Source organism: Sinocyclocheilus rhinocerous, unplaced genomic scaffold (assembly GCF_001515625.1).
Source record: "Sinocyclocheilus rhinocerous isolate Xijiao unplaced genomic scaffold, SAMN03320098_v1.1 scaffold410, whole genome shotgun sequence".
In the NCBI taxonomy this organism is placed as follows: domain Eukaryota; kingdom Metazoa; phylum Chordata; class Actinopteri; order Cypriniformes; family Cyprinidae; genus Sinocyclocheilus; species Sinocyclocheilus rhinocerous.
Window position 1 is genome coordinate 363,286 of NW_015637147.1, and position 18,730 is coordinate 382,015.

Sequence of the window (18,730 nt, forward strand, 5' to 3'; positions counted from 1 at the left end):
AAAAAAAAACTAAATTGAACTGTTGAATTGAAAAAAAACTGTTGGTCTCTGTATTTTAGCAATACCACATGTTAAAAAGTACAATAAAATAAATATATAAATTTTTTTATTTTATAAATATAAATATTTGGCAGTAAAAAATTCTCTAAGGAAAAAATAGGAAGATTTTGATGCACAAATAATGTGCATTCATGTAACAGTTATTACAGCATAGGCTTCCAATTTAGATTTTACATCCTGTAGACGCTGATCCATTCCACATCTGACGAACTACCATGAGCAACACATCAGAGTCGTGCCTCTGAATACAGCATCTCTCATAGAGGAAAAGGTCAACATTCAGTGAAAGGAAATCATCCTGCACAGCTGGACAACCACAGTGCTGGATCATCTCAGTAAGAGAAAAAAAGAGAGAGCAAGTACAAATATACAAGTCTCAAGTGTAAGGAGTAGGAAGGGATGAGGAAAAAGAAGAGAAGAAGAGTCAAACAGTCAAAGTGCTCAAAAGCCAGTCCACTTTTATGCAATTGACTTTACATTACTGTACTTTACAACTGGTTGTAAAGATGGTTAGATTAAAAGTGTCCTACCTTAAGTATACAGCCTATTTTTCCAGTGCGGACCTAATCCGTGCTTAATAAACCTGTAAGCTCACCTATAGAATCCCCTACACTACCCCTAGTGCGTCACCAGCCACCAGAACCCCCCACTGACCTCACAAGGGTGGCTAGATGTTCTTAAACATCACAAGCTACTTTCTCTGTTTCAAGCTGACCTTGGAATGGCCATTAGATATGGCTTTGAACTACTGGAACTATCTCTCATATACCAGTGTCAAGGGTCCCCCTGAGTTGATAATGACTTGCTTTCATAACTGCTGTGACATTTTGTGAAGGTACGCTAGGCGTGCTCACAATCCATATCTCCAGAATGCAATGCTTCCTTTCCACCTCAGCAGGTGTGAATCAGAGCTGCATAGTCTGCGATTTACAGTGCTGTGTTTGCGCATCCCAGAATAAGTATAGGCCCAGGCCCTCGCATATGTCCAGCCTTGATAAGCATTTTGGCTCACTACAGAGTTGACAAACTCAGAATTACCATAAAAAGATTAGTGACTGTACAGTGGTGATGTTTGGTTTAAATATCATTGCCAGTTCCTTGAAGCTAATTACCATATGCTATACCATTATTGTTGTCTCCCTTGGATCAGTTGCTTCTGCTTGTATTATTATTATTATTATTTTTGAAGTCATAAAAGTGCCTGCTAAATGAATAAATGTAATGGAATGAACAATGGCAATTAAATTGGGGAAAAAAAACAATAAAATCTATTACGTACAAGAAATAATATAACATTTGTTTTATTTTTGATAGGATTTACAGTCTAATAAAACAGATTTTTAAAAGCCTTTTCAGTCCACTTTGAATGTTAACAGCAAATATGTAACTATTCTGCTCTTGGTGGTTCGTATATCATCGCTCTATCTCATAGAAACCTGACAACACTGTCAGGTCACCTGAAGATATGAAGTTTGATGTTAAAATTTGAATGTCGTAGGCTTCTGAATGTCTATTTCCTGTGGACGGAAAAAGAGATAAATGAACTAGCTCGCGATGCCCTTACATAAATGAGGGTTGATGAAACTGATGATAGGCTCAGGCTGCTGAAGAATGATCCCAGTGGAGACCTTACAGTGGTCTGTCCCACTCACAAGACAAATTATATAATTAGGCACATGTCTAAGGGGATGGCCACCTTTGCCCCTTTCTTGACATCTTCAATGGTAAATGACAGCATATCTTGCTAAAATAACTGAGCAAATTCATCTTGGTGACACTAGCAGAATTCTCTTTACAGTTGTATTAATTGTCTGGTTTTGAGATATCCCAAGAAAATGACAATATGACTCAAGGGGAAGATTACATTTGATTATAAAGATGATCACGATTCTTAGGCTGGCCTGTCTGAGAGATTTCCATGAATCAAAAGCAGATTATTTAAACAGTACAGTAATTTGCATTAATAATATTGAATGAATAAAATGCAGTGTCTTATGGCTGAATACATTAAATAGATTAATTTTGGGAAGAAAAAAACAGAGATGCTCTTTTTTGTTTAATACAATGCTTATCTTCAATTATGAACGAATTTCATGCGTAATTGTTCGTTTTAGGCATTGTTTTAGCTCTTCATACTTTTGAGAATCATCGCACTAAAATATGGGCGTTTGTCATGTTTTGAAACCCACAATTCTTTATTCACGTATGAAAAAAAAATGTCATGCAATAAAACAGAAACGCTTCCTTTCATTACCTCGTGATTATCAGCGGCATTGTCAAAATGTTCATTGTGGGCCGCGAGCTCTGCAAGGGGCTCCGATTGAAAAAGCAGAGCCCGGGCTCCTGCCTCGTCCAGGCAGGGTTAAGCCACCTCTCCAGCTAGGCGGCCCCCAGCGGAACCCTCATTACTTTGGCTCCTGGAGCAGTCAGCTGTGCTGTGGTTCAGAGAAGAGAGGCTCTTTAACTGAGCATCACTGCTTCCACATGCCAACAACATACGCACCTTCACCAACCTGATTTGACAGCTCACGCTCAACTACAGCCTGCTGGAATATAGACAAGATAAAAAAATACATTTCCTTTCGTTTCTTCTGAAATGTCGCTGTCTTACATTTGTTGGGACTGGGTGTAGCCTATATGCCAGCACCTGAGATACCTTTTGGTGTCAGGTTTTGTTTGCTACCTCGAGTTATAATTGGGAGTATTTATGCTCTCTGTATATTCAAATAAAGCTGCCATTTCAGCTTACAGGGCTTTGAGGTGTGAGGTTTCATTAAGTTTCTCCCCCATGTAGTTACTCTTCTGTAGAGGCAACATTTTATATATGCGTAAGGTGCTCTGAGGACATTTGCTTTTATTATTTGGAGACAGAAATTGATTTAGCAACCTGTTTTTTTTAAATGTTTAATTATAGCTGATAAAATCATTGTTTTCATAAAATATTTCTGAAGGCTACAAATATAAAAATAATAAATAGCTTATATAAAAGGAGGGCCAACACCATTAGCATTTATAGGCAACGTTGAACTGAAAACTCACAATTCACCTTGAAGTGAGAAATAAAGTTTGTCATACTGTGCAAAGAAAAAGGGCATGATAAAATGATTCATGAGCCCTATCCTGCTTTACTGTGCCAAGGTTTTTTTTTTTTACATGCTGGTCGGATTCAATTCACTGTTCTCAAGAATTAATTCATTATTATTTAAAACAAACCACTTTAATGGTTACGTATTAATGTAATAGTTTAAATGATAAAACAAACACATTCTTCACTTTAAATAAGACATGACCATCGGTATATAAAGCAAGTGGTTTAAGTAATCAAAAGTGTGGCGGAGATGTCACAGTTTGCTCCGGAAATATTGTGTTGATTATATATCTAGGGTAAAACCAGATTATCAACTAAGACTCCTTCCTTAATCAAAGTTTGAAAGAAACAATTTAGTAGCCTATTTCAAACGGAACTCAGAAGTGTTTTCTAATAGTATTTAATTTCCACAGCAACATCTCTAAGATTTCAAATAAATACGTTTTTTTATTTAAACCAAAATCTCCACATCGTTAGAAGTTTTTCGATAATATAGAAACAACCTTTGCGAAATACCGATTTAGATTCATTTAAAACTTTCCAATCTAAAGTATTTAAACGAACTCAAAAGATATATATTTTAAATCTTGCAGCCGAGTTTCCAATTTGTCAGTCAAAACTTGTCAGAAACGACATAAACCTACAATAATTTATGTGTAAAAATGCCGCGAAACCTGTGCTTTTTCCTCTGCGGAATTATACATCTCGGTTTTGTCTATTAAACTGACTATTCCAACAGGTTTGGAAGGTTCTTCTCATCCTGCTGTATTTCTTGAAGTAATCTGGGAATAGGTTAGCTACTCACTCAGGTTTTTCCTATAGTAGGCTATAATTCGATAATTTAAGCAAACTGTATACATTAAAAAGTTTGTGTTGCGATGGATAGCCTATTTTGTAATCAGTCATTCAATAAATTAATTTATACTTTCACGCATGCTTACTGAATACAAAAGGGCATTAAATAATTCCCCGTTCCAAGCAAGTTCAACCAATTAAATGTATTTATCTAATTCAAAGTCCGAAAGTTTGTCGGCTGCCCTGCCTTAAACAGCGGTATTCACTCTTCACAAAGTTCTGGGTCTATAGGACAAACATGTTTAATTGGATTAGCAGAGATGATGTCATAAACTACAATTAGGAGCTTGACTGTGCAAACACACAGGCACGCGCTGAACGCGTTAGGAGCGAAAGCTACTGTAAATCATTTTTTTTTATAACTACGATACGATTACGAACAAGTTTATTACGCTTTTGACAATTTAGTTTTCAAACAGTTCGAAGACCTAGAATTTACAGAATAACAGATCCGAACCCAGTACATAAAAAGAGATAACATTTAACAGAAAGAAAAACTAAAATAAAAATAACGACATATACAGAATTATTAAATGCTTTGGACTTACTGTCAAATGAATTAAAGTTGAAGAGAGTAATTCAGTGACTGCATGCAAACCATTAGAGACATTAAACACAGATCATGTTTATATGTCCCATCGGACCCATCGTCCTCCTCCAGTGTTTATAGTCTATATAATATAATTCATAATCTAACTTTGTTAATGTTGCTATTTCTTTATAGTTATTGATAACACTTTTTTATTTATATTAATTTGTGAATATTATTTACGTAAATTTGTAAATAATTATTTATTATTTAAATATGACATTTGTAACCAGCTGAATGTACTTTCATGGCCTATTCAGCACCATATATGTAATGTTTGCTAATGTTATTATGTTAAAAAGGTTCCTGTCGAGGGGAAAAAACATATCTAATATATAATTTAAAGGTTTATGTGTTTCTTATGGCTTGTTTAATCCCAAACACAGGGTAAAACCACCAGGAGAACCTGTGTCAAGGGAAGGTGATAAACCAGCAGCTTGTGCTCCCATGACTCAATACCTGACAATTAAGTGAGCTGGAAAAGATGCAAGCATGTGTAGGTGGTTATAGGGTCACTCCACGATATATCCAAAGCGTAGAGGCCTCTAGAAAAACATTAAATTAATACTAGGACTGCACTAGCCTCCCTGGAAATTATGAGACAATGAAGAACTGCTTAGCTGAATTGAGCTCTTTTCGAAATAGATACAATTTACACTGTTTTTGAACTGAACTGCACTAGCACTGTTTCCATAATTGACTTTGCTATATATTTTCCTGTTAAGTACCGTGAAGCTGCTTTGAAACAATGAAGAGCTAGAAATAAAGGTGATTTAAATAACACCTTAAAAACGCATTTGCATGACGTCTTTTATCAATATTTCACTTGTTTCCACTCTGCAAACCTTCAATTATCTTTAACGGATTTCGACTTTAATTCACAGTGCACCTGTTACTCATTATAACTTCATGCAAGTAGGCCTACAGATAGGCCTATGAGCGGACAGATCATACGTATATTCCTCTCGACTGCTCTGTCTGGATCTGCACCGGGGGGTTCAACTGCAAAAGTCCTAACAGCCAAGAAGCAATAAATGTCGCCTTTATGAACAGCCATTCTCTTCCTGCCCCCAATTTTGACAGCATCCGGCGGCACACTTCTTAAAGTTCTGTTCTTCTTTCATCAGAAAGCCAGTGGGTGAGATGGTACAAGCTGCGTCAAGCAGTCAAGTCACACAGCAAGCTCACCAGCACTCAAAAGCGTATCTGTTTTATCGCATCCATGAAATATATAGCGGAATTGTTTTAATTTCTCTCTAATTCATGAGCAGTTGTGTGATAATGAGCCAGCCGCCATAATATACATAAAACCATGATGCTCTGATTATCCTGGAGGCTACGCGACAATTGCACCATTTTGTCACAACAGAAGGAAAAGTCAATTTCAAGGGGGGCTGCCATGGGCTTATAATTGGGGAATCCACCCATGGGCTGTTCCTGAGATACTACTAACAGTGAGGTGGAAATTACATCTGCTCTATAGGCCTAACCCTGACGATGAAGATGTTAATAAAATAAGATATAAAAATAATATTGCTTAAAAACGGCAATACTTTTTAAATTGTCTTTTTATAATGAATAAAGTCATTCATCTCTATTAAAAACGAGAACACTTCATGGTAAACTATTATTATTATTACTACCACCTTCAAAACAAATATTATGCATTTCATTAGATTAAATCAATAAATCAAGTAACAGACAACAATGCACAAATAAAAATTTTTTGACATTGTATTTCTTTTCTTAAGATGAACTTTCATGAATAAAAATACATGGGGTCAAGTCAGCTAAAAACAAAAAAGTTTTGGAGACTTTTTTTGTCGCGCTGTAACGAGTCTGATTTACGTGGCCCCTCGACTCGAAGCCATAGCAACCGCAGACAAAGACCGGAGGAGGTTTACTGGGTTTGTCCTTTGATCGGTCTCCATTTCAAATTAAGAGTCAGCTCAAAGTCTCCGGTTATTCAGAGAAAACTATCCTTCACTCAGTCACACATTCAGTATTCTGGCCAAACAATACCACACATGAACTAAGTCATCTTTTTAACAGCGAAAGAAAAAAGGAGCATTAAAAATGCTTCAAAATTATGGAGTAGCCTATTAGGAAATATGGAACATTACTGAAAATTACTCTTTCAAATGCACTTATATTACAATAAAACTCACGTTTGATTGTGACATCAAGGTGTGCGCTGTATAAAACAAGTTCTTTTTTTAGTCCTGATGAAGGCCTGTGCGCCGAAACGCGTTGGCAAAATAAAATTACTTTTTTAACTCCATCTTTTGTTTGTTCTGACCCCTTGACGTCACAAGTGTATAGATCTGTCCAAAAATAACTGTTCTTTTTTCCCCCACGCACTTTGTTGATCGTGTGAGGTTGCACTAGAACAATTACACAACATAAAAACAAGATTTCTGACTGTCCCTAGTCTATATACAAAAGTAAAATGTTAAATCATTTAATTAAATAACCCACTAGATTTTTTAAAACGTTGCATTGCATCTAAAATAAAGAAAAACCCAAATCATACCCACTCTCTCTCTCTCTCTCTCTGTGTAGGTGTAGGTCTATCTCGAATATTTTTTTTAAGGTTTGCAAAGATATTTGAAACGGTTTTAAAAGACGTTTAAATGGATAAAATGCAGACATGACAACAAAAACGTGGGCATAACAGCATAATTCACGCCCATTATTAAAGTTTGGCTAATATAATCAAATGCAATAACAATTTGTATTTTAGTGTTTTGTTAATACTTTCTCTAAAGAACTAAATGCATAAATTCAATTTATTTTTTTTATCTTAAAAGTCACCGAAAGCTAGTTATTTGCGTCGCATCTGCACCTCTTTTCCACAGTGGTAAACGTTATTCTCTGTTAATGATATTCCAGCAAATTCAAAAGTCGCGTTAGCCTAGACATTTTGCAACATTACTAGAGTTCAATTTTCACTCATTACCCCCAAATGCCAATAAATTCTATTTCATTTCAATTACATATTATTTCCAAAATGGTTCCTGCCTGCTCTTGTTGTAAACGATTCGTTTTATTGCAGGGGAATTATCTTTGTTGAAATGAGTTTGTCATATATTGTCTAGTAAAAGAATGAAGTCATTATTGGGAGATCCCTTGGCGAGAAATTAAGCGAGCAAAAGTCTCCCTGCCACACGGGTCCCATTGAGATTAATGAAAAATATGTAAAACGTTTCCTTTTAATTTTCCTCTGAAAGCACTTTGCATACATGCATTTTCTCTGCTGGGTTGATATCAGATAATTTATGAGAGCAATCTCAGCACATAACCATCAGGACTGTGTTTCAAGCCTAATTGAGTGCTGTCAAGATTAGGTAAGGTCCTATTCGTGTTAATTGTATTGTACTCACTTTGGGAATACTAGTAAATGTATTTAAATAATTCCGCCTTGAAATGTTAAATCATTTAATTAAATAACCCACTAGATTTTTTAAAACGTTGCATTGCATCTAAAATAAAGAAAAACCCAAATCATACCCACTCTCTCTCTCTCTCTCTCTGTGTAGGTGTAGGTCTATCTCGAATATTTTTTTTAAGGTTTGCAAAGATATTTGAAACGGTTTTAAAAGACGTTTAAATGGATAAAATGCAGACATGACAACAAAAACGTGGGCATAACAGCATAATTCACGCCCATTATTAAAGTTTGGCTAATATAATCAAATGCAATAACAATTTGTATTTTAGTGTTTTGTTAATACTTTCTCTAAAGAACTAAATGCATAAATTCAATTTATTTTTTTTTATCTTAAAAGTCACCGAAAGCTAGTTATTTGCGTCGCATCTGCACCTCTTTTCCACAGTGGTAAACGTTATTCTCTGTTAATGATATTCCAGCAAATTCAAAAGTCGCGTTAGCCTAGACATTTTGCAACATTACTAGAGTTCAATTTTCACTCATTACCCCCAAATGCCAATAAATTCTATTTCATTTCAATTACATATTATTTCCAAAATGGTTCCTGCCTGCTCTTGTTGTAAACGATTCGTTTTATTGCAGGGGAATTATCTTTGTTGAAATGAGTTTGTCATATATTGTCTAGTAAAAGAATGAAGTCATTATTGGGAGATCCCTTGGCGAGAAATTAAGCGAGCAAAAGTCTCCCTGCCACACGGGTCCCATTGAGATTAATGAAAAATATGTAAAACGTTTTCTTTTAATTTTCCTCTGAAAGCACTTTGCATACATGCATTTTCTCTGCTGGGTTGATATCAGATAATTTATGAGAGCAATCTCAGCACATAACCATCAGGACTGTGTTTCAAGCCTAATTGAGTGCTGTCAAGATTAGGTAAGGTCCTATTCGTGTTAATTGTATTGTACTCTCTTTGGGAATACTAGTAAATGTATTTAAATAATTCCGCCTTGTGAGCTGAAAAGATTATGTCAATTTACACAGGCATAATAGAAATGTCATGAAAAATGACAAAGAAGTGGGAGGAAGTAGCATTTCAGTGTCCGCAAATCCATTAAACCCTGAATCTTTGGCTACACAGATCAGTTTCAACATAATTAATAAAATTAATGGTGCCTTTAAGTGCATGGATCAGGCTTAACTGCATTGCTGAAAATAATTTTACTTCTCCAAAAAAGTATCACAAAGACTGTAAAGGCACAAAAACCCACAAAGTAAGGGGCAGTCAAAAAAGCTTTAGTTTCATATCAATCGACAATCAAATAGCCTATCTAATCTCACTTATCTTCTACAAAGGCTTAGGTGACTGAAGTTCAGAGGTCATTATCTAAGCTCTTTTGTGTGCATGGGCGGTGTTAAAGGGACAGTGCACCCAAAAATGAAAATTGTCATAATTTACTCACCCTCCCAACCTGTATGACTTTATTTCTTCTGCAGAACATGAAAGAAAATACTTTGAAGAATGTTCCAACAGTTTGTCCATATAACTGAAGTCAATTGGGTCAAAAACAAAACAAAAACAAAAAACAACCAACCAACCAAACACACACACGCACACACAAAAAAATAAAATAAACAAAAATAAAAAAAGATAAAAGGTTATTTCTTTTGGGTGAATTTTGTATAATAGCTCAATATTTCTGTTCCTATAAGTTGTGTTTGAACAAAATACAAGCAAATTAAAAAATTTAGCTAAATAAATGTAGGATGGCTCTAGATGAATCTCATCTCATTGGTCTACTGACCTATGGTCTCAGGCTCTGATTGAGAATCTTGAAGACATGCTTAAAGAGCGCTTACAGCAAAAGGGCTTGTCTGACATGAGCCCAAAAAGACGATTCTAAAGAAAATGAAAAATAAATGAGTGCAAAAGGCAGAGAGCATGGAAGAGGGGGCGGCAAAGAGGTGTGGGCTGGGTGCCAGGTCGTCAGCTTACTGTCGGGCCCTTTGGGCCGCTCACAGCAGCGGCTTCCATCTTTCTGTCTGCATCCCGAGGCTGGCACAGAGCTCGGGCCGAGTCGCTTGCTACAGACACTATTGATCACGCCATATTCAGTCCCACTTTATGCAGAGGCCTCTATTACCATAGTGACCAACTGAACCATCAACCATTCCCCCCACCCCCATCCCAGACATTTCTGCCAAATATGTCATCAGCTCAGGGGAGACCAGCAGCAAGGAGCGGGAATATAGCATACTGTGGGATATATTCATGACAAACAACATAAAAAACAACAACGCCCTCAAGGGTGGAAAGGATGGTCATTCATTGGGAATGATATCCTGGAGTTTTATTTCAAAAGAGACATTCTTGACAAAGTGTGTGTGAGGAACACTAGTGAAATGGACAACAGCGGCACGTCTTTTGAGCACTTGGCCATGTTAATGGCGACTTAGAAGCTGGACGGAGAGATGGGAACCACTGACCGGGAAACAAAGCCATGGAAAACTGCTGATATTTACATAGAGCGAGCCCTCGTGGAGCCTTTTGTGTACGTGTTTGTGAGTGAGCGTGTGGCACACCGTGTAGAGCTTACGCCAGGCTGCAGACACATTCAAGCCTTGTCCTGAAGAACAAACTGGCTTGCTGAGACCCCTGAAACAAAGGCCTACAATTTAGAGCGGGCTCACAGGCTCATTCTCTCAATGTTGGTTTTAGTAAATTCGCAAAGGCTTCTTGGCAAATAGCGCTTTGATGTTCCGGGGCCTGGAGGAGCCTTCAGGCTGAATGGAAGCTCGACGGCAGGGCAGCTCTGTTTGTTTGCCCTTTCGTTGGGCACGCACAACCTTTACCACGGCCAATCGTCTGCCCTGACACCAGAGAGGCAGGGGGCGGGCATGACACACGCACACACACACACACAAATGCAAACTAATACATAAAATGGTAATGCACCAGGAATTTCAGAAGACAAAATAATCAACACATCAGCTAGAACATCATCTCTGTTACTGGTTAAACAAATGCACAGGTCGTTTTTAGCTCTTGATGTGAAGTGCACAGCACAGCCAGCATGGTGCACATTTTGATGTCTGAGGAACTCAGGTTTGGCTCACTTTCCCTGAACAGTTGAAGCCATCGTGACAATGTTCTGAGCTTGCTTCAGAGATGGCATGTCAATCATACTGCCATGAAAGGTGAAAGCCCCCTGAGGAGAAGAGAACAGAACACTGGTTGAATAAAAATAAAGGCAGATATTGTCTAGAAGGACATAACCTACTACATAGCTGCAATGCATGCATGACACTACAAAGAAGAATAGGATGGTTATTCATAAATTCCCTAGAGAAAATCAAGAAAAGAGGAGACAGTCCATGTATATAATACATATATAATTATATGTATTATATATATAATAATATATTCTTAAATAAGGAAAGTATTTATTTAAATGCTTTTGTTATTGGTTTGTAGTGAATCAATAATGTCCTGTTGGCTTCCAGTTTAAGCCTGTTTTATTCAAGGTGGTTGGGAATTTGCAAATGCGTTTAAAAAAAAAAGCCTAAGAATCATGAGAATGAAAATTGAAATTTTCTTGACAGATGCAGGAATTAGAGCTGGAAGTCATTTATTTGCATGTTAAATATTCCTATTCATTACGCCACTGTGCTAAGCCAGATATTTCAATCAGCCTACCCAGTCCTAACCTCTTAAGAAGAAAGAGTTTCAATAATTACATGACATATGCATCAAAGAAACTAAATTATGCAGCTAAGCTGCATCCTAAATGTAATGTAATGGTAGTAGAATGTCTAAAAATGACATGTTGAGAGACAGTAAAACCTCAGGTGGGTACTTTGCAAACGTTTTCTGTAACAAATCTGCAAGGAGATTGAAGAGGGCATAGAAATATACAAGAAAATGCAAAATAAATCGAGCAACTGTGTCCCGGAATTTCAGTTTGTGAGCAAAGAGCCGAATGGGGAGAGTGTCGCTGATGCACCCCCAGGCCATCCTTAGCGTAAGAATTACTGGCAGATTGTACATTACTAGCACATCTCAGACACGCACAGCCCTACCGAGCAGAAAACACAGGACTCAATGATGCACTAAATTAGGAACTATAATATTCAACACCTCATTTGATTTTCTCCGACAAATGCTACAGTGTAGCTTGCATCACGGAGGACATCTTGATGCTATATCAGGCTGGAAAAGAATACAAATCGCTATGTGGAAACTCAGGAACTACTGAACATGCACCTTTCCCAACTTCTGATGCTCCTCGAAAGCAGCGATCAGCTCCGTGGCCCACTTGATTCTCTCTGGACTGGGGGCAAATTCATCTTGAACAACCTTGATCTGGTTGGGGTGAATCACTTGTTTTCCTAGAAAGAAGTGCAACAAGCAAACAGATTAATCCCTAACAACATAACAATAAATAAATAAATATTCCAAGTCTCAGTAAAAGTAAACAAATAAAGACATAAAATAAAATCGTTAAACACCCATACTTAAGTAACTTTTTTTAAAACCACCGATTATAACATGTACAGGCCAAAAATTTTACAACTGCAATTCTGAAAAAATAGAAAAAAAAAACATCACCTAAGATTATTCCTCCACTTTTAAAGGGCTTTGCTCCAGAGAAACAAAGGCACTAGCGGGTATTTGCTCCTCTTTATCCAGTACAGCTCCCTGACCAAGAATGATTTTAAGGGACACAGCAGGGACAGAGGATGCTATGAATTATGGGTGTCATCCCGATTTTCGCCTCATGCCCCGCTGAACTCTGAAACTTTACTGCACGCTTAGTTACGTTCCAATCTGAGGCAGCCTCTGTGAGACTTGACTTGCTGCTTTTATTACAGGCATGAATGAGAGTCACACACATGCAGACACCTCAACACACACACACACACACACACACACAGATATAGATGTCATGAACAGCAGCAACTGATACCTCTTATAAGCTCAGCTATGTGTGTTAATGATCCAATGCTGGGGTGAAAAATTAGAGGTGACTACAACAGATGACCATGAAATGATCCATAATCTAAAGTCAAGAATGCACTTACAACCTACATTATCTATAAAAAATGCTTTGAGATAACCTGATCAATTAAAATGATTTCTTTCTCATTGGTTTTTAAACTCTATTTTTAATTTTAAATTAATACTATCATTACTTTTATTGTATTATTTTATTCATATTAATATTTATATTGATAAATACAACAATAAATGATACAAAATAATAATAATAATAATAATAATATGTAAGGCCTTTCTAAAACGATGTGGATGCAATTTTCAAATATACATTTCCTTTTCCTCCCTGCTTTTCAGCATCAGCTAAGAAGCTAACACGGATTACGGTCATGAAGGCAGGAACCTTATTCTCAAAAATAACATCTGTCCAGCACTGCACCATAATAATCAAGACATGTTCCCAGATCAAACCTCAGGGTGAAGAGACTTCATTTGAGAAATATCTCTTATATTTTGCTTCAGCTTGTCTCTTAAAACAAATACGGAAAGGTAGCTAGCTGACAGCCGTAGAATTTAATACATGAGAAAACCATTAGCTCCATCTGTGGCTCTTACCCCAGTTAACCCCTCTGAAACAGCCTCTGCCATGTGTTATCCATTGAGTTCCCACATAATTTAGCACACAATGTTACATATTGCAGCGTAATGTCAGTCATATGTTAACACAGTCTTGCAACAGCACAGGTGTTACTTTCTGCATCTTTTACACATTGTCGAAGCCAAATGCTGCAAGATACGACACAATCTGATGATGCAGCTGGGAGTGAATGAGGCGTCGGGTTAACCAATGACAGCTAAGCATGCGCTTCAATGTAAATAAAGCAAACCAGCTTGGTGACTGCGTTTTCTTATTGAGCCAACAGCGCTACAGATGGAAAAATCACCAGTGTGTGTGTGTGTACTGTCCCTCTGCTGCTCTGGAGGAGATGGCCTGTTGGATCAACACCCTAAAGCTGAGGCTCAAGGTCCATGTTTGTGACGCCCATCCCAGAAAAGACTGGCAGGGGGTCGTTCCCTCACATCAACAAAATATGCCCTTTCCCCAGACTGCCACCTGTTCAGGAGCTGTCTGTTCTGAGCCAGCTAGTGACAGAGTGAGCAAAGTGGGCGTGGTGAGCCCTTACGCAGCGCTGCTATTGGACGGTTGCTGTGCATCATTAATGCTCCCCAATGCCAGTCGGCCAATCACGAGGTGCCATCTGGTTTGGGTACGTCTGGTTGGCTCACTACCATTTAGCAGAGTGTCACTGTCAGATGATTCTCAAAATCTCACATAGACGGGCTGAATCTATCAAAAAGGCAGAAAAAAACAACTGAAAAGGATACAAGTGAATAAAATGAAGACGGACAATTTTATTTTGACGTCTAAATTAATATACTGGAAAAAATACCTAACCTTTTTATATATTTTCATTTTAGGAGACCAACAATTTTTTTTCTTATTCATAACACGACACCATATCTATGTAGTTAACTAAAAGTCCTCCTAAAGAAATAAACATGGACCAAGGTCAAATCACAGGTGAGGAATTCAGGGAAATAATGCTTAAGACACATGTGTGCAGTGATACAAGAGGAGAGGATCAAATTTACGGTTAATTTGTAACTTTTTGGCCTTTCTATTTTGTACCAGATTTAACTGCTTGCCTGTTGATGAATATGTACCTGTTGTAGTATTTTGCCCAATTATTATCGGAATATAATAGGAATATATTTACTTTAAGAAACATTTTTTAAAAGTGTTTTTATGATGAATAAAATGCCTGAATAAAGTATTTGAAATCTAAGAGCTCACTGAATGAAATATTCTGATTTAAATTTTAAAACATTAAAATCAGAAACATTTCCTAAACATAAAGATACAATTTTCCGATTTAAAATAATACATAAATAAGTTTTCAAAATACAAAGTGTGATTTCAACTAACACTTTTATTTATAAAAAACATTCTGAAACTCCAATTGCTGTATTTGCATTAATATAGTGATAGATTTGCTCATGCAAAAAAATAATCTAAACTATATTTATCTGCATGCAATTTCAACTGCCTACAGACAAACACTCACTCACACACACACACACACACACACACACACACACACACACACTTTACACTGAGGGTGTACAGTGTTTCTGTAGGCCTCCCGACACAGGACTAGCCTCAGACTAGCAGTGGCAATCAGAATGGCGGTGAGCTCAGCGCATGCTACACGAGGAGCCGCTCCAATTCAGACTCGCACGGGAAGCAGAAGAGAGTCATCAAACCCAACCCCACCTGCCTAATGACAGGCTGCTGAACAGAGCGCCTGGCTGATGGGCTGCAACATGGCACAACCAACCCGCAGACTGGCTGCTGGGGAAATAAACACAAACAACCTTGCAGTGGCACCTTCACAGATATCCTGGGATGCCACAAACCGTAAAAATAATCATAATAAGTAAATAATTTAGTTGGATCACATACATATGCTTATTTCCTTATAAAATGTTAGCATGTTAGCCACAGCTTCTGACAAAATACAAAACTTACTCAAGTAAAAATGTGTTAATTTAGTGCACTGTGATAGCGATTTCAATCTTCAAGAAGAAAAAATAAATAAATGTCAGAAAGATTCTGAAAGCCTTTTACATAGTTTGAAGGTGATCCCATAATATTTTATTATGATTTTACAGTAGTAATAATATTATTATGGTAATTTGAAGAGACTACGGTTATCGTGGTAATTTATTTAATAATGGTTGTAAATGCCCTTCAATGAATCAAATAAATGCTCCTAAAATAGTTTCTGTATGAAAAGCCTTTTTTTTTACCTGGGTTGCAATTCTATCATTATTAAATGATAATAAAATGCTGTTGTAAATTAAATCTAGTGATTAAACGTACTAGATGGAATTAGTGATGATTTTTGATGTTAAAAACTAAAGTAAAAAAAAGAAGACAGGAGAAAAGCGAGTGATCTTTAGCATTGTGCTGTGTTCTGGAGGAATGGCAGTGCTAGTGTATACAGAGATGTGCAGGGAGAACAGTGTGTATTCTGCAAACAGCAATTACATATTCATTAGCAGAGGCTCAGAAGAGGGCTGTGTCTGGCCTCCCGTGGCCAGTTACCCGCTCACCAGGACTCCACACACAAACACACGTTGCCTGGCTACAAACCCACACAGCGCTGAGATGCGAACATACGTCTATCTCCTACAAACACGCTTGTAAGTAATGGATACACACACACACAGGCAAATAAAGAGACATGCACGCATGCATACACTGATAAACACATGCCGGTAACTTTCTTTGAAGTTTCATATACACACACACACACACACACACACACACACACACACACACTTTACACTGAGGGTGTACAGTGTTTCTGTAGGCCTCCCGACACAGGGACCTCAGACTAGCAGTGGCAATCAGAATGGCGGTGAGCTCAGCGCATGCTACACGAGGAGCCGCTCCAATTCAGACTCGCACGGGAAGCAGAAGAGAGTCATCAAACCCAACCCCACCTGCCTAATGACAGGCTGCTGAACAGAGCGCCTGGCTGATGGGCTGCAACATGGCACAACCAACCCGCAGACTGGCTGCTGGGGAAATAAACACAAACAACCTTGCAGTGGCACCTTCACAGATATCCTGGGATGCCACAAACCGTAAAAATAATCATAATAAGTAAATAATTTAGTTGGATCACATACATATGCTTATTTCCTTATAAAATGTTAGCATGTTAGCCACAGCTTCTGACAAAATACAAAACTTACTCAAGTAAAAATGTGTTAATTTAGTGCACTGTGATAGCGATTTCAATCTTCAAGAAGAAAAAATAAATAAATGTCAGAAAGATTCTGAAAGCCTTTTACATAGTTTGAAGGTGATCCCATAATATTTTATTATGATTTTACAGTAGTAATAATATTATTATGGTAATTTGAAGAGACTACGGTTATCGTGGTAATTTATTTAATAATGGTTGTAAATGCCCTTCAATGAATCAAATAAATGCTCCTAAAATAGTTTCTGTATGAAAAGCCTTTTTTTTTTACCTGGGTTGCAATTCTATCATTATTAAATGATAATAAAATGCTGTTGTAAATTAAATCTAGTGATTAAACGTACTAGATGGAATTAGTGATGATTTTTGATGTTAAAAACTAAAGTAAAAAAAAGAAGACAGGAGAAAAGCGAGTGATCTTTAGCATTGTGCTGTGTTCTGGAGGAATGGCAGTGCTAGTGTATACAGAGATGTGCAGGGAGAACAGTGTGTATTCTGCAAACAGCAATTACATATTCATTAGCAGAGGCTCAGAAGAGGGCTGTGTCTGGCCTCCCGTGGCCAGTTACCCGCTCACCAGGACTCCACACACAAACACACGTTGCCTGGCTACAAACCCACACAGCGCTGAGATGCGAACATACGTACACACACACACACACACACACACACACACACACACGTTGCCTGGCTACAAACCCACACAGCGCTGAGCTATGAACATACGTCTATCTCCCATAAACACACTTGTAAGTAATGGATACACATACACACAGATGAATAAAGAGACATGCACGCATGCATACACTGCTAAACATAACCGGCAACTTTCTTTGAAGTTTCATATATGTAGTATGTTATTAAAAGCTCAGGTAATAAATGAAATCATCAATGCAATATGGACAGCATATAAAAAATTAGCAAAAATATGAAAAAAAAAACTGCCTCAAATTTAGCAAATTTCACATGAAAATTCTTAAATATAACAACCATGTCAGCACTAATAAGGCAGATGTCCAGAAAAACATGAGACGTAGAGGAGCTCAAATTGTAGGGAGAGAAATGCTAAAAAATACACAAAAACCCTCACTAACCACTAACCCATATATACAATTTATCAAATGTAATTATATTTATAATTATATATAATTTATGAAATGTAATTATTTTTTTACATAGATTTTTGTGAGATATTTTAAGAAATTTTGCATGTTAAATACAAATTGTTCTCTAGCAATAGCAGCAAGTTGCTGCTTACCACCTGTATTTAACCCAGAATATTCCTTTAAGACTGGAATATTATGAAGTCAATCTCTTCAGCCAATCATTAGTGCTCTGTTTGACATGTTTTGCTTTGCAACAATTTTCTTCCGTTTAAGCCAGTATATGCTCTACCTGCAATTATACATAAGTGCGTGCATTTTTACTGAGATCCTAAACCATCTGAGTCCAAAAGAGCATTTTGTTTAAGGAAGACCAGGCCAGGATGTCATACAGTAATTGAACAGAAAAGAAAAATGAAAAATTTGACTTAGCAGTCAGCGTACCAGTGAAGCCCATAAGTGCGCCCTCTCTGGCCTGCTGCCTCAGTCCTTCCACATCCTGATAGTCAATGTAAACAAGGTCGATCGCCTGGAGACCGAAAGCTTTGGTGGTGACCACCACTTTCTGCCGAGCATACAGGAGTTCTTTAGCATCTTTAGTGCGTGTGGCTCCTGCAGGTTAAAAGAGATCCAGCACCTGATTTTTACAAAAATGTTATTAAACCCAAAGCATCATATATGACATAACAATGTGCAGTCTGAAGGGATATTAATGACATATTATTGTAAAAATTCATCTTTTTCATCAGTTAATTAAAAGAAATGTTATTATTTGTGGTACTGTCATTCAACAAATAAGTGAATGAAGAAGAAA

At 37.3% G+C, this 18,730-nt stretch overlaps 1 protein-coding gene across 3 annotated transcripts in view; it reads right to left on the bottom strand.

The window, feature by feature from the left end:
* Positions 1-9,774: 9,774 nt before the first annotated feature.
* The window catches only part of LOC107748615 (citrate lyase subunit beta-like protein, mitochondrial), a 67,886-nt gene continuing 58,930 nt past the window's right edge, over positions 9,775-18,730 (bottom strand). Inside the window, exons 7-10 of one of the 3 annotated variants that reach the window (XM_016563491.1) lie at positions 18,361-18,528; positions 12,246-12,370; positions 11,099-11,190; positions 9,776-10,852 (exon numbers count right to left, since the gene is read on the bottom strand). In XM_016563491.1, coding sequence (XP_016418977.1) covers positions 10,831-10,852; positions 11,099-11,190; positions 12,246-12,370; positions 18,361-18,528 — 407 coding nt within the window. In that variant the 3' untranslated portion in view covers positions 9,776-10,830. Of the gene's footprint in view, positions 11,191-12,245; positions 12,371-18,360; positions 18,529-18,730 lie in introns of all 3 variants that reach the window. The other 2 variants (XM_016563495.1, XM_016563492.1) reach the window with 2 other exon arrangements.